This window comes from Rhinoderma darwinii, chromosome 1, assembly GCF_050947455.1.
Source record: "Rhinoderma darwinii isolate aRhiDar2 chromosome 1, aRhiDar2.hap1, whole genome shotgun sequence".
NCBI classification, from domain to species: Eukaryota; Metazoa; Chordata; class Amphibia; order Anura; family Rhinodermatidae; genus Rhinoderma; species Rhinoderma darwinii.
Window position 1 is genome coordinate 480,439,124 of NC_134687.1, and position 17,150 is coordinate 480,456,273.

General features: G+C 43.4%; 1 protein-coding gene across 8 annotated transcripts in view; it reads left to right on the plus strand.

The window, feature by feature from the left end:
* Positions 1-17,150, plus strand: part of KDM2B (lysine demethylase 2B) — a 183,168-nt gene that overhangs the window by 62,890 nt on the left and 103,128 nt on the right. For all 8 annotated transcript variants that reach the window (XM_075834347.1, XM_075834369.1, XM_075834353.1 and 5 more), the window contains 2 exons: positions 3,981-4,074; positions 16,350-16,503. In XM_075834347.1, coding sequence (XP_075690462.1) covers positions 3,981-4,074; positions 16,350-16,503 — 248 coding nt within the window. The remainder of the gene's footprint in view (positions 1-3,980; positions 4,075-16,349; positions 16,504-17,150) is intronic.

Consider the following 17,150-nt stretch of genomic DNA (forward strand, 5'->3'; position numbering starts at 1 on the left):
AGCTGTGCGGCCGCACAGCTAAGTATAGGAACACATGAATGTATGAGAGCGGGGCTGCGGCAGTGTAATGCCGCCATTGCCCCGCTCCTGAGTACTGAAAAGTGCGCACCGTCAGGATTATGCGATGCGGCCAGCACTGTACTAATTGCCGGCACTGAAGACAGAACATGGCGGACGCACTGCAAAACACCCCCATGTTCTGTCCTCCGTGCATGAAGCGCCGCTCATTAGTGCAGCGCCGGCCGCATCACCTCGTGCTGACCGCGCGCGCACTTGTTGTCAGGAGCGGGGCAATGGCTGTATTATACAGCCGCAGCCCCGCTCTAGAATGGCGGAGATTAGAAAAACCTCTAATTTCCGCCGCTATTCCCCTGAATGCTGCGATCAAAGCTGACTGCAGCATTCAGTGGTAAATGAGAAGGAGGGATGCCCCTTTGGATCGCGTCACAGGGAATTCCTGTGACGTGATAGTGAGCCATACCATATATGGGCAGACAGCCCGGGTTCCATTGAAGGACCCCAAGTCTGTCTGACCAGATTTCCTGTTAGGGCATACTTAGGTATGTCCTAACAACTGTCTGTGTACTATCAGTACACAGGCTAATGTACTGTAATATGGATATATGCCAGTACGTTAAAGTTTAAAAAGAAAAAGTAAAAAAAAAATAATGTTTAAATAAAAAAACACACACACACTACAAAAAAATTAAAATAAGCCTCGATAGATAAAATATACACTCGGTATCGCTGCGACCGTAATAACACATTTTATAGCGTAATTCATGTTTACGCTATTCTAAAATACACAACTGCTTTCTTTCACTTATTAATGTGAGGCACGAGGTATTGTGAATTTTGAACCTCCATGTGCCTCATATTAATAGTAATTAACCCCATCATGTACCTCACACATTAACCCAATGTTGTCCATTATGTGAGGCACGTGGAGGTTCAAAATTCATCACACCACGCTCCTCACATCAGAAAACGGAAGAACATTTTTTATTATTATTATTATTATTATTATTGGCAAAAGTATCGTTTTGGTGTAGAGTATCGCAATGCTACACGAAGTATTCGTATCGAAGTCCAAATTCTGGTATCGTGACATCCCTAATTGTGACATTGTTCTAGGTGTTTACTTTAAGAAAATATATTTGTATAAATATTAATTTGACATGTTAAAATTTGTTCTGGCTACAAAAGGGTTGAACAGGGTTTTCTCACCACAATCTATAGAATAGGTCATAAAACACTGAGTGGTCGGGGACTTTGCCAGGACCTTAACCAATTTAGGAATAGGTCCAGTTTAAGGGCGTATTCACACGAACATAGAGAAACTGACGTGAAAAACTGCAGTTTTTCACGTCCGAGTTTCACCCGTGTGGGACCAGTTTTCATGGATCCCCATAGACTTGAGTCTATAGGGGGATCCGTGAAAACAGAAGAAAATAGGACATGTTCTATTTTTCAATGGAAAAGATTACAACGGCCGTGTGAATGACTCCATTGTAATACATGCGTCCGTGTGACGGCCGTTGTTTTAACAGCTGTCACAATGCCGTATTCAACGTTCTTGTGACTAAGCCCTAAGGGTGTATTCAGACATAACTGATTTATAAAGCCTCATTTACACGTTACAGGTTTTTCTGCTGCGGATTGGAGGGCATGATGCACATTTTCAAATTCACATCATGCCTATTATGACGTGGAGTTTTGATGCGGATTTCATTCTTTGCTATGCACAGGGTTGAGATCCAGAGCAGAATCCGTCGCGGCTGAACTCTGAGTTAGTCCCCTATGACTGTCAAATTTTATATTGCTTTTGAGCAGTTAACCACTTTACGTGTAGATTAGGGGTCAGCAACCTGTGGCACTGGTGCCACAGCTGGCACGTGGAGCATGGTTTGTTGGCATACTTCCCTCTGTGTCTGGCGCTGTTTGATTGGCGAGGCTGAACACCGGGAGGGAGAGCGTTACTGCATCACGTGCTTGCCGGCGCCGATTACCAGGTGGGAGCAATGCAATACTGCGCTCTCCAAGTGTTCAGCATTGCCAAGCGCATAATGATGCGCCACTCTCTCCTGGTGATCGGCGCCACAAGGAAAGAGTTCAGTAACCGCTCCTGTATTAAAAAAAAAAAAAAGTAACAAATGTTGCCAGTTTTCTCCCCTATGTGCACTCTCTGGTGTTCCGTATTCACCGCTCTCCCCACAGCTAGTGTTTAGTTTCCGCGGTCTCATGTTCAGTAACAGTCTCCTATGTGCCCCACCAGTTAGTGTTCAGTAGCCTCATATGCATAACAGATGGATAATTTTTGCAAAGAAAGTCAGGGACAAGGGTCACACTGAAATGTAATTTTAATTAACGTATTTATTTTTAGTCACATACGTGGTAACAGTTTGTGTCATATGACTTTAAAGGCTATGTACACCTTTAAAAAAAATAAAAATAAAAAGTATGTGTGTGTGTGTGTGTGTGTGTGTGTGTGTGTGTATGTATGTATGTATGTGTGCAAGAACTCCTGTGACTGCACATTTATACAGCACACAAGAAAATGGTGACCGCACTCTGCGAACACTAATGCCACTAAATATAAATAAATATGCATTACTGCTAATCCCTACCATCCCCAAGAATATGCAGGCTTCGTCCCAGTTCTGGGTGTATGTGCAGCGTAGGTTCCCACCTCATAGAGGTTGCCTTGTTGTGGCAGGTGACTCACGCAATTTGATCAAAAAGTGTGCGCTAAGAACCTCCCTATTGTAAGTGGAAGTAGATTTAGCCGTAATGCATATTTATTTATATTTAGTGGCATTGGTGTTCGCAGTGTGCTGTTTTTTCTTCTTTTTTTTTTTTTATTATTCAAAGTTGTACATAGCCCTTAATGTTTGCGTGGCACACTGAGTACTTCATCGTTGATTTTTATTATTTTTTTTTTTTTTTTATCGGCACGCCATACAAAACAGGTTGCCTTCCCCTTCTGTAGATGGTTGTAATTTAGTTTGTTGTACACAGAATTTTTATTAAATAACGTTGCACAGATAATTTAGGCTACATTCACACGTTTTTCATGGCTGTTTTGCATCAGTGTGTCTCCAAATTTTCATCCATTTCCAGTCAGTCATGGCTTTTTGTCAACCGTTTGCCATTTTGTTTTTCATGGCCGTTAAAAAACAGATGTAGTTTGCCAGGGTTCTTTTGTCCAACCCCCGCCCCCCCTGAAAACACTGCAGTTCCCATGTAGATAGTGCCGCAATGTCCCTGTAAATAGTGCCATACTACCACAGTGACTATGTGTATTGTATCACCCCTCTTCGTAAACCGTGCCATTGGGGCTCTGTCTAGGAGCGGGATCTCCAGCCAGAGCCCCGGGCGTCACTGTCCATATATGGCCGAGGATTGCGCTTCTGGAGGAGAAAAACAGGAGTTAAATTCAAAAACCTTAAGGGCTCATGCAGACGTGCTGCCACATTGCAGGGTTGTTCTCCCGCAGAAGTAATGCTTTTAGGGATGATTACCCTGCGGTACACATACAGCTTGTGCACTTAGTGAGGCCTAAAGTATTTGCAACGATAGTTTGGTACAGCTTATTTTTTTCAATTTATTTACTTTTTTTTTTTGCCAAAGCCAGGAGTGGATTTTAAATGGATGTATAAAGATGAGCCTCATTCTGATTTCTTCTTCTTTTTTTTTTTTTAATGTCCATTGGAATAACTCCACTTTTCATGTAGATTTAGACTGTCATGTTAAAAGCAGATTCTCACTTTGCTGTAAACGCGTACTTATATTATTGTCTTTACAAACTTCAATGCAGTCAAGTGTCAGATGTAAAACTTTCTTACAAGAATAGCCTATATAGAATACAGCCATTTTAATCCACTTCATGTGATTTCATATTGTTTCTGTTTGGTGTTAAAAATGTAAAAGGCAAAAAACAAAGAAAACCTACTTTAGCTTTAACGGTACATATTTTACAGGTATTGTTTGATGAGCGTCAAGGGCTGTTTCACAGACTTTCATATTGATTTTGGAGGGACATCTGTCTGGTACCATGTTTTACACGGTGGAAAGGCAAGTCTATGATACATTTGTTCTCTTATTTGATGTTAGAACAAGTCCTTTAAGATTATATGTATATTCTTTTAAATGGTAAATTTTTAACAAACTACATAAATCAATAGTACAAGCGAATATAAGAAACTTTTTGTAATCTATCTTATTACAGAAAAATTCCCCCCTCTTCTGTTTACTTAGGCCAAATGCACACCATGCATTTTACGTGCGTATTTTCATGCAGCAAATCTGCAGCGTAATAAAGTACCAGCAAAGTAAATGAGATTTCAGGAAATCTCATCTACACGTTGCAGATTTTTTCCTGCACGTAAATTGATTTTTGGTGCATATTTTAAAATCTGTAGCATGACCATTTATCATGAGTTTCCACTTCTGAATTGTATCTGACTAGTTTAAAAAAAATAATAAAACACCCACAAATCTGCAGTAGAAAAACGCACTAATTTCCCCATCAAAAGGTAAAAAAACACACTTAAAAAAAACACCCTATTAGGTGCAGATTTTACCTGCGGTATCGATTGGGAATTTTCTTCACCAAATTCCGCAACATGTGCATATGTAGCCTTAGGGTATGTTCACACACCAACTCAAAAACGTCTGAAAATACGGAGCTGTTTTCAAGGGAAAACCGCTCCTGATTTTCAGATGTTTTTTAAGCCACTCGCGTTTTTCGCAGCCTTTTTGGAGCTGTTTTCAATAGTCTGAAAAACCGCTCCAAAAACGTCCCAAGAAGCACGTTTTTTTATGTGCCCGTTTTTTTATGACATGCACGTTTTTTTATGTGGCCGTTTTTCAGAACGGCCGCGTAAAAAAAACTGCCCTATCAGAGCAGAATGCTGTTTTTCCCATTTGAAATCAATGGGCAGATGTTTGGAGGCGTTCTGCTTTCGATTTTTCGGCCATTTACGGCCCGAAAAACGGCCGAAAATAGGCCGTGTGAACATACCCTAACTCTGAATTTACTGCTAAATACATCTCCTTAAAACGAGATAAAGATAATGTTACAGCTGCCCACAGAAGTCTATGGGGAGGAGGGAGCAGAGTGAGAGAGAGACACCGACACGCTGCTGCTGCAGCTTCTATTACGTAGCCTATATCACCCTAATGCTGGAGTCACAGAAACATAGCGCATTACTTCTCACTACTAGTTATTTTCGCATAATAGGGGGCAAACTGATTTGGGTTAGGGCTTATTCAGAAGAACGTATAATACGTCCGTGCTACGCGCGTGATTTTCACGCGCGTCGCACAGGTCTATGTTAATGAATGGGGCCGTTCAGACTGTCAGTGAATTTCACGCAGCGTATGTGCGCTGCGTGAAACGCATGACATGTCCTATATTTGGCCGTGCTTCGCGCAGCACTCACCCATTGAAGTCATTGGGTGCGTGCAAATCGTGCTCGGCACACGGAAGCACTTCCGGGTTCCGCGCATAATTCGCGCAACAGTAGTAAAATGAATGAATGAATACAGAAAAGCACCACGTGCTTTTCTGTTTACAAACATATAAACAGTGTCATAATGATGCTGGCTGCGCGAAAATCACGCAGCCACGCACCATATGCTGATGACACACGGACCTTTTGGGCGCGCAAAACGTACACGCTCGTGTGAATCCGGCCTTAGGCTGTGTTTACACATTACAATCGCTATTTCCTGAAATATATATATATATATATATATATATATATAATATATATAATATATATATATATTATATAATATATTTTTTTTAATTTTTTTTTTGTGGTACTGCTTGGAATCGATCGTTTATATAGATAAAAATATATTTTCTGACTGATATAACTCTTTTCCATCCATCATAAATGTATTAGACATACAGTACCTCTAGTGATGATCGTTATCACTATGACCGTCGAATGTAACGTGTATCGCTAAAGAAGCGGTCAGTGAAATTTATGATAAAGATACAGACAGGAAAGGGATAATGTAAAATGTATAAACTTTATTGATTTTTGTATGTGGTGCAACTGTTTGGTGCGATTTGACGCTACAATCCACACACTGGTAAAAGTCTGGATTTAATTAGGCCGCAGAGGGGTGATTAGATGGGCTGCTGCTCATCTTCACTCCTTATCTGGAAAAATACCCCCTTTTTTGTGACAATAGAGTAAGTATGAAAAGTTCATACTAGCCCTCCACCTAGGTGTCCTCTGCAGCCATACAGGGACAGGAGGTGATCAGTGGCATCGCTAGCACTGGAGGGGGCTCCGGTGAAAGCGACAGCCACATTAACTTGTATGTGCGTCCTCAGGCCGCACATACAAATGAATACTAGTGGCGTAACCATAGGATTTGCAGCGGTCGCAATTGCGAACAGGCCCCGAAGCCAGGGGGGTTGGCGGCCCCCGCACCACATCACATCAATGAAAAGTTACTATTGTTACAGGGGGCTATGTAATAAACGACACGGGCCTCTGTTACTATAGTAACTGACAGTACTTACCCTCCCTCTTTCCGGAGCGCAGTGGAGGTTCTGACATCAAAGTGCTGTGCGCAGCGCATGACTTCACGACGCTATGCGCTGCGCACAACATCCTGACGATGGAGTGAGGACCTCCGCTGCGGCCGAAGAGTTGGGTAAGTTTAATACCATGGTCTTGCTGAAGCTGATGGGTCGGGGTTTGACTCCCGGGACCCCTGCCAATCAGCTGTTTTGAAGGGGGTGCAGAGCTTGTACGGGTGCGATTTCCCTTTCATTCCGGTCACTTTCTCACACTGAATCGCCGACACGGACGTGTCAGCGATTCACAGTATGCGCAAGTGAGGGAAATTAAGGGGAAGCAGCGCTAGTACGAGCTCTGCACCCCCTTTAAAACATCTGATTGGCGGGGGTCCTGGGAGTCAGACCCCGACCCATCAGCTATTGATGGCCTATCCTAAGGATAGGCCATCCATGTTTAGGGACTGGACAACCCCTTTAACGTGTGTTGGGCTTAGATACAGGGCCCCAGCAGACCGTAATCTTATACTGTATAAGATTACTGTCTGCTGGACCCTGTATCTAAGCCTACTTTGGGCTTAGATACAGGGTCCAGCAGACTGTATCACACATGCACATGGGCCCTGTATCTAAGGCCCTGTTCACATCACCGCTGCCCTTCCGTTGAGGGGTCCTGACGGATTAACCCCTCAACGGAAAGGCAAACGGAAACCTTAGCTTCCGTTTGCATCACCATTGATCTCGATGGTGATGGAAACTTTGCTAATGGTTTCCGTTTGTCACCGTTGTGAACATGTTCCGTTGTTTTGGCGGAATCAATAGCGCAGTCGACAATGCAAAACAACGGAACCCTGCCACAGCGGTGACTAACTAAAACCTTTAGCAACGTTTCCGTCACCATTGAGATCAATGGTGAGGGAAACTGAAGCGGAGGTTCAGTTTGCCTTTCTGTTGAGGGGTTAACCCGACGGAACCCCTCAACGGAAGGGCAGCAGTGATGTGAACAGGCCCTCACTAATGTTTTGTTTTTTTACAGGTTCGGTCGTTGGACTACGTCTGATTCGAGGACTACTTCGATGAGGGCTTTTTTTATTCTCCATAAAATGGTTAATGAGGGTTGTGTTTTTTTTTGTTTTTTTTTATTCTTCATTTCAATAAATCTATTTTTTCTGTCTTTATATATTTTTTAAACTTTATCGCTACCGCCTTACTAATGACTGATTGACCGCATCCATTACTAAGGCGGGGCTTAGTGTTAGCTGGTGAAAAGGCTAGCCGTAAACCCCATTATTACCCCGATACCCACCACCACCAGGGGTGCCAAGAAGAGCCAGGTACGATCCAGTACCCGACAATCTGTAGTGATGGTTGGGCACTGGGGCGGCCGTAGGCTGGGAAAGGCCAAAAACCGTGGCCCTTCCCACACTGGTAATGCTAGGCTGCTGCATTGTATCTGGCTGGTTATGAAAAATGGAGGGGACCCCCACGTCATTTTTTTTTATTTTTATAAATAACGACCGCACGATGTGGGGTTCCCCCATTTTCATAAATACCCAAATACAGCACAACAGCAGGCTAGTATTACCAGGGTGAGAAGGGCCACTGATTTTGGGCTTTCCCAGCCTAATAATACCAGCCTGCGGCCACCCCAGTCCCCCTCCGTCACTACAGATGGTCGGGTACTGGATCGTACCCGGCTCTCCCCGGTACCCCTGGTCGCGGTCGGTACCAGGGTAATAATGGGGGTTAGTGTTAGCCTCTTTATGTCTAACCTTAAGGGCTTATTCACACGAACGGGATATACGTCCGTGCAACGCGCGTGATTTTCACTCGCGTCGCACGGACCTATATTAGTTTATGGGGCCGTGTAGGCATGTGCGTGATTTTTACGCAGCGTTGGCCCGCTGCGTAAAAGTCACGACATGTCCGTTCTTTGAGCGTTTTTCGCGCATCACGCACCCATTGAACTCAATGGGTGCGTAAAAACCACGCATGTCACGCGGAAGCACTTCCGTGCGAACAGCGTGATTCGCGCAACAGCTGTCAAAAGGATGAATGAAAACAGAAAAGCACCACATGCTTTTCTGTTTACAAACATCCAATTGGAGTGTCATAATGATGTTGGCTGCGCGAAAACCACGCAGCGCGCATCATATGATGCTGCCACACGGAGCTGTCAAGTTCCTTTTGCGCAGGCAAAACGCAGTGTTTTTTACGTGCGCAAAAGGCACACGCTCGTGTGAATCCAGCCTAAGCCTCACCTTAGTAATGGAGGTTGTCAATCAGCCAGCAGTCATTACTAAGGTGGTAGTAATCCAGTTTAAAAAAAATAAAAAGACATAGATAAAATATTTTATTGAAATAAAAATCCCACACACAATCCTCGTTATCCATTTTATTGAGAATAAAAAAACCGCAGTTATCGAAGTAGTTCAACAACCGAACACAAAAACACAAACACAAAAAAACACAAACACACAAAAATAGTTAGTAACACATAAAGGTAAATAATTCTTATACTTTCCTAGGTCCAGCGCTGGAGCTGCAATGTCAGCAAGCTGGGCCCTATATCTAATCCTATCATGTGTGATACTGTCTGCTGGGCCACTGTTTCTAATCCTTTAATGTGTGATACGGTCTGCATAGTGTCACATGTGTATAGTGCCACACAGGCCCCCAAGTAGTACAAGGCAATGGCGCATCTAATGGCGGATTTACACGAACGTGTGCGTTTTGCACGCCTGGCAGGTGCGTGACCGCTCCGTGTGTCATGTTCATATGGATGCGCGGCTGCTGCCATCATTATGACACTCCATTTGGATGTTTGTAAACCGAAAAGCACGTGGTGCTTTTCTGTTTACATTCATTCTTTTACTGCTGTTGCGCGAATAACGCGCGTCCCACGGAAGTGCTTCCGTGTGGTGCGCGTGATTTTCACGCACCCATTGACTTCAATGGGTGCGTGATGCGCGAAAAACGCTGAAATATAGAACATGTCGCGAGTTTTACGCAGTGGACTCAACCTGCGCAAAACACGCGGACAGTCTTCGGGTTGCACGGACGTATAGCACGTTCGTGTAAATCCGCCCTTAGAAAATTGTATATCAGCCAGGGAGATGTCAATCAAACATGGAAAGGTGGGTTTGGAGGCAAGACTATGTGACTCTTCAGGATAGCGGCACCGACCCATGACCCTTTAATAAGTAATTAGCATATAGTGTGCACTGTATCTGAAAAAAACATACATTTGGAAATATTGTCAGGTTATGTATATGGTGACTGTTCCAGGGGTTAAGACTACCAGACAGGTTCCCATTAAATATACAATAAATTGAAAACCATTCCATCTGCCCTGCAGTTTTGTTATTATAAATATATCCTATATAATTACAGATCCAGAACCAAGCAATGAAATATATACAGTACCACAACCAAGCTCAGTACATAAATACAGCACTAGAACCAAGATCTGAGCTTGGTTCGGGTGCTGTATATATGTCATACATCTAAACCGCACTAGAACCAAGCTTATACATATATACAGCATGAGAGCCAAGCTCAATACATATATACAATACCAAAACCAACCTCGGTACATAAATACAGCACTAGAACCAAGCTCAGTACATATATAACAGCCCCAGATCAAGCTCCGTACATATAAACAACACTAGAACAAATACAGCTCAATTTAGTGCAACTCCTGCTGTATATAGGTTTGTACGGCGTAAAACTACAGCTCCCAGCATGGCCCGAACAATGGTAAGGATATGCTGGGAGATGCTGTTTCACAAAAAAAAAAAAATCGTACCATCCATCATCTCGCTGCAGATCATACAGTGACTAAAGTGCTGATTAGAGGCAGAATAAACATTTACATTAGTGACTCACCGGTGACATCTCAGATTATAGTTCTTTTTCTCTTTTTTCTTCTCCCTCCGATCCAGACCTCTATGATGGATTTCTCCCAGCCACGACCCATTTCTGCAGTTTTCTGCTCAGATGTCTTCAGCTTCTTACTTTTAAAACATTTCTGCACCTATAAACAAAGATAAAATTCTCAATACCTCTAAATATAAAAGTGCCATACACTGTGTCCACCCCCCCCCACACACACACACCGTGCCCCCTGTAAGATAGTGACCCCCGTAGAGCCTCTGTAGATAGTGCCCACATATGGATTCCAGAGCTGCAAGGCAATTGTGCTAACCACTGAGCTACCGTGCTTCCCTACATATAGCTTCCCCTATAGATAGTGCTCCATGTATAGGCCACCTCTGTAGATGGTGCCCTACATATAGCCCCCCTGTAGATGGTGCCCCACAGATAACCCACCCCTGTATATAGTGTCCCACATATAGCCCACCCCTGTACATAGTGCCGTACAAATAGCTCCCCCTATAGATAGTGCTCCACATATAGCCCACCCCTGTAGATAGTGCCCAACATATAGCTCCCCCTGTATATAGTGCTCCTATAATAATAATGCCACTCAGTTTTAGTAGAAAAAAAAAAAAAAACTTTACCTACTCGCATGATCCCGTTCCTGCTCCGTCCGGTGGCAATACAGATCTGCTCTCTTCTGAGCAGGTCTGCTGGAGCTCCACAAGCAACGCGTCGTTGAAAGGCGCTGATTGGCAGGGCAGAATGACTTGCCCTGTCTATCAGTGGCTTTCAACCACGGAAGCTGCATGATGACATCATCGCGCCGCTAGCGTCTTTGAAAGGCGCTGATTGGCGGGGCAAGTAATTTTGCCCCGCCAATCAGCGTCGTTGTAAGGCGCTGAATGGTCGGGCACGAAACGTGCCCGGCCGTTCAGCGCTAATGCATGGATTTGTACCTGCGTGCTATAACCGCAGGTACAATCACTGCAAGAGGGGGTGGCTGTCGCTAGCACAGAGGCCCCCTCCGATGCCAGCGAAGCCACCGGGCATGAGGGCCCGGTCCATAAATGTTAGAGACATGGCGGCGCGGGCCCTGTAGTAGAGTCGCTACCGCTGTAGCAGCCATAACGGCTGCTAGCGGCACCACCGGGCATATGGGGGGGGGGGGCGCGTGTCGGCAGACAGCACGGGCCCCCACATGCCATGGGCCCCGTAGCAGCCACTGACTGACTGGGTGGCTAAGTATTGCAGACCATAATATAGGTGCTTTTACCCCTTTCCGGACGTGCCTAGTTTTGGCCTTAAAGTAAACCTGTCACCAGCATTTCACCTATTGAACTTTACTTATCACTCACTGGCCGCTGCTATCAAAAGTTCATTGCCGTTATCCCCCCTCCTAAACTCCTCCTCCGACTGTAAATAATGGTCTGCCAACATTTTGCGCCTTTTATCGTAATAATCCGGTGTCCCGTTGTACGCACATACCAGAATAGGACATCAATGCGCAAGCTCAGGATTTTGTGTGGCGAGGAGCTGTCAATCAAAAGTAAGGAGGCGGGGTAAACTCTGAAAGACTTGAGGAATGAAGATATGACTCTTTTCAACGAAGATATGACTCTTTTCTGCTCATTTGCATACGGTGTGGGAACACTAAAAATCTGAATACTAAAGCTACAGAGCCAACTAAGAAGACAATTATAGGTTGTATAGAAATTATTTTTCACCTACTACGACCTGGTATTGCTGGTTTAATAGGTGAAATGCTGATGACTGTTTCCTTTAAGGACAAAGCGTGTTTTGTTTTGTTTTTGTTTTTTAGCTCTGCATTCTAAAGGCCATAACTTTTTAACATTTAACTGTCAATGTAGCCGTATAAGGGCTTGTTTTTTGCAGAATGAGGTGTAGTTTTAATAGCACAACTTTGGGGTACATAGATTGTAATGTATTAAATTAATATTTTATAAAAAATATTGGGGAGGGGGGATAGAAAAACAAACCAACAGCAAAAACTTCTTTGACGCGGGCGTCTTTTTACACACCGTCTTTTGACAGCGACGCGTAAAATTACACCTCGTCTGAACAGAACATCTTAAATCCCATTGCAAGCAATTGGCAGATGTTTGCAGGCGTAATGGAGCCGTCTTTTCAGGCGTAATTCGAGGCCTAAAAAGCCCGAATTACGTCTGAAAATAGGCCGTGTGAACATACTCTCACGTGTAAAATTCTCTAACGGTTGCCTCTTCTTCTAGGAGGGTTTGATCTACAGTGTATGGCCAAAATTATGTGGACACCCCTCCTAATTATTATTCGGGATAATGGTCTGGGGCTGTTTTTCAGTGAAATGTAATGTTCATTCTACAGTATACAAAGACATTTTAGACAATTTTGTGGTTTGGGAAAAGTCCTTTCCCGTTCCAGCATGACTGTGCCCCTGTGCATAAAGTGAGGTCCATAAAGATGTGGTTTGGTGAGGAGGAACTCGAGTGGCCTGCACAGAGCCCTGACCTCAACCGCATCCAACACCTGTGGAATTAATTGAAACTCCAACTGTGAGCCAGACCTTCTCGTCCAACATCAGCGCCTGATCTCACAATTGCTCTTTTGGCTGAATGGGCACAAATTCACACAGACACACTCCACAATCATGTGGACATCCTTACCAGAGGAGTGAAAGCTGTTATAGCAACAAACAGGCCCAACTCCATATTACCACCCGTGGTTTTGGAATGGGGTGTCTAGCAGTGTATGTACTACTGACCTAAATTAACCGCATAGGATTTAGAGCCAAAAAATGTCCGGAATTGCGCCTCATTCATTTCAATGGGAGGCAAAGATGTTTTTTTTTTTTTTCTCCTTTTGGCCATTAGCGGGGAACAAAAGCGTCATGTTCTTTCTTGCCGTCGTCTTTGCCTCATTGATGTCAATGGGAGGCAGAAAAAAAACCTGTGGCGCTAGTTTGAGTGTTTTTCCCATGGTCCTTGCATTAGATTCAAAGGCCGCGGGCAAAAAACTCGGCGAAAAAAAAGCGCAGCCAGTTCAAGATCTGCCTCGGAATTCTGAGGCACATTTTTTTTTTCTGCCTGCCAAAAAAAACTGAGTGAGAGCAGGGCCTTAAAGCTTTATATCGGAGGAGGTACTTTTCATTTGACAGAACTCTGGGCAGTCATTTCATAGCATCTACTATTGATTTATAGAATATGCACCTACTGTATATATGTAGTACGGATTGTCGCCTCACAAAAGACAGTGCAGAAGGAAATGATAGTCAACTTTAGAGGCTCTGTCACCACATTATAAGTGCCCTATCTCGGCGCTATAATGTAGGTGACAGCAATGCTTTTTATTTAGAAAAAACAATCTATTTTAAACCACTTTATTAGCGATTTTTAGCTTTATGCTAATGAGTTTCTTAATGCTCAAGTGGGCGTGTTTTACTTTAGACCAAGTGGGCGTTGTACAGAGGAGTGTATGACGCTGACCAATCAGTGACCAATCGGCGTCATACACTTCTCTCCATTCATTTACACTGCACTAGCGATATAGTTATATCACTATGTGCAGCCACATACAGTAACATTACTGTAGTGTCCTGATAATGAATATACATCACTACCAGCCTGGACGTGATGTTTATTCAGAATCCTGACACTTCTGAATCTTTTCTGTGAGATTCCAGCAAGGCGAACGTAATCTCGTTTGAAATGACAGGGTACATCGTAATCTCGTGAGATTACATTTGCCTTGCTGTAAATCTCACAGAGACGCTACAGAAGTGTCAGGATTCTGAATAAACATCATGTCCTGGCTGGAGGTAATGTATATTCATTATCAGGACACTGCAGTAATGTTAGTGTTTGTGTATGAGGCTGAAGATAGCGATATAACTATATCGCTAGTGCAGTGTAAATGAATGGAGAGTGCATGATGCTGATTGGTCAGTGTCATACACTCCTCTGTACAACGCCCACTTGGTCTAAAGTAAAACACGCCCAGTTGTGCATTAAGAAACTCATTAGCATAAAGCTAAAAATCGCTAATAAAGTGGTTTAAAATAGATCGTTCTTCTAAATAAAAAGCATTACTGTCACCTACATTATAGTGCCGATCTTCTTATATAGGAGATAGGGCACTTATAATGTGGTGACAGAGCCTCTTTAAAGTGACAGTGCGGATAAAAGGAACATTTTATAGGGCTTTGCTAATAATAAAAATGTTTATTCATATAGCACCAACATATTCTGCAGTACTTTACAACTGGGGACGTAACAAACAAGTAATGACCTATATTCATAACAAACCATAAGGCCCCATGCATACGATCGTCATAATCATCCGTAATTACATAATACATAATTCCGGATGAAATTGCTGAATTATTTACGTCTATTGGGCGCAGACATCTTTCCGTATTTTTACGGATGTGTGTCCGGGCCGGAGAAATATTCCGCAAAATATAAAACATGTCCTATTCTTGTCCGCAATAGCAGCGCGGACTCGCCCATATATGTCTATGGGCGCTTCCACAAATGCGGACGGCTACGGATGTGTATTCGTAGCCGTTGGATCTGTAGTTGCGGACAGCAAAAACCCTTACGAAAGTGTGCATGAGGTCTTAGACAAAAGAAAAGAGGTCTCTGCCCATAAGGGCTTACAGTCTTAAGCTTCGTTCACATATGCGCTAGGGCTCCGTTCTGAACAGAGCCCTCACAGACCCTTCCATCACCATTGATTTTACTGGTGACTGATCCGGTGCCAATGGTTTCCGTTTGTCGCCGTTGTGCAAGGGTTCCATCGTTTTGACGGAATCAATACCATAGTCTACTATGCTATTCATACCATCAAAACGACGGAACCCTTGCACAACGGAGACAAACGGAAACCATTGGCACCGGATCAGTCACCATTGAAATCAATGGTGATGGAAACAGAAACCTATGGTTTCCTTTTGTGTCTGTCAGGGCTCTGTTCTGACGGAAAGCTCAGTCGGAACGGAGCCCTAGCGCAGATGTGAACGTAGCCTTTGTGAAATAAAATTTCAGCTCATGTGCAATAGTAGTTAGATATGTGACCATTATGTATACAGATACCAGGTATGTAAAGAGATTGGGGAAATCAAATGATTCCATTTAATGTGGTCTTGAAAGGTTACTTTTCTGTTATGGGAAAGTAAGCCACGTACTTGCATATTAGACCAGTATGCAATACTACAAATACCTGAGCTTTTTCTGTAAATGTGTTCAATGTGTTTGTCCACAAGAGTCAGTTTTTGCAACCTCTGTCCACCTACCCTATTAGGGCATATGGACATCACCGAGGACCCGTTTGGGATGCCTTTTTTTAGCCAGTGTGGTCACTACAAAGATCTGCTTTACCGCTGAAGAATCCAGCTTGACTGTACATTACAAGGATGTCCCCTTGATTTGGTTTTGAGAACAGGTTGGCTGCTTCCCCCAGGCAGAACGGCTAATTGTTGAGGGATCCCGGCAACAGAACCCCCATGATCAGCTGATTGGGGACCTGTGAAAACTGGGTAACCTGTATTTTCATCCTACGTGCATCAGAACTATTTTTTTTCCAAGTAGCTGTGAAATTAAATGCACGCGATCACTGCACTGTTCACATCGGTTTGTCCCTACATTTTTCTGTTGCATCATTTTTACAGAAAAACATATAGAACTGTGACTTATTCAGATCAGTTATTCTTCCTATTCTCTCAGTTAAGAATTTATCTGTCACAAATGGAAGCCTTAAAAACACATGTGAACAGAGCCTAAATGGAAAGTGGTAGATTGAAGCAGACCTATTTTTGCTTCATTTCTGTTTTTTGTTGTACATTTATTTTTGTAGTTTTATAATAACCTTGGTTTTGCTTCTCTTGGTCCTGATAGTTTTGATAGAGTACCATGTCTATTCTCTGCCACAGGTATTTTGGTTGATTCCTCCGACAGTTCATAATTTGCAGCTTTATGAGGAATGGCTTTTATCAGGGAAGCAAACTGACATCTTCTTGGGAGACCGATCACAGGGTTGTCAGAGGATTGAACTCCAGCAAGGACACACCTTCTTCATTCCATCAGGTAATGGTCTACCTAACGTATTGACTGTGGCCACCAATGGGAAAACATGAGCTCTCTTTGCTGTAGATGCTATTAAAGGGATTCTGTCACAAGCATTTCACCTATTGAACTCTACTACCCCACCCCCCACTGGCCGGTGCTGTTCATTGCAGTTATCCCCTCTCCTAACCTCCTCCTCCAACCATAAATAACAGTCCGCAAACCTTTTGCGCCTTTTATTGTAATAATCCGGCAGTCTCGTTCGTTCCTCTTCTTATGCCCGTTCGCAGCCGAAAACTGGCCCTGAATGCTAAAATCCCGTTTGAGATGGCGCGCATGCGTCCGTCATGTATGGTCCGATACCCTTCCCTACGTAAAAATTTATTTTTCACCCACTTCCATCAGGTATTGCTGGTTTAATAGCCTTATTAAAATGAACCTGTCACCAGCATTTTACCTGTCTTTACTCCGTTTTGTTATCCAAAACCGGGATTGGATTTTAAATAAAAAATAAATAAATAATAATTGTAAACTGCATTGTGGTGTTTAGTACACACTCTACATCTGTTGTTTGACATTGTTCTCTCCTCTAGGCTGTAATGTCTCCTGAGTTTTACCTTTCTCTCTGCTGCTTAGATGATTTTTCTCAGACATTGCAGTCAGTTGTG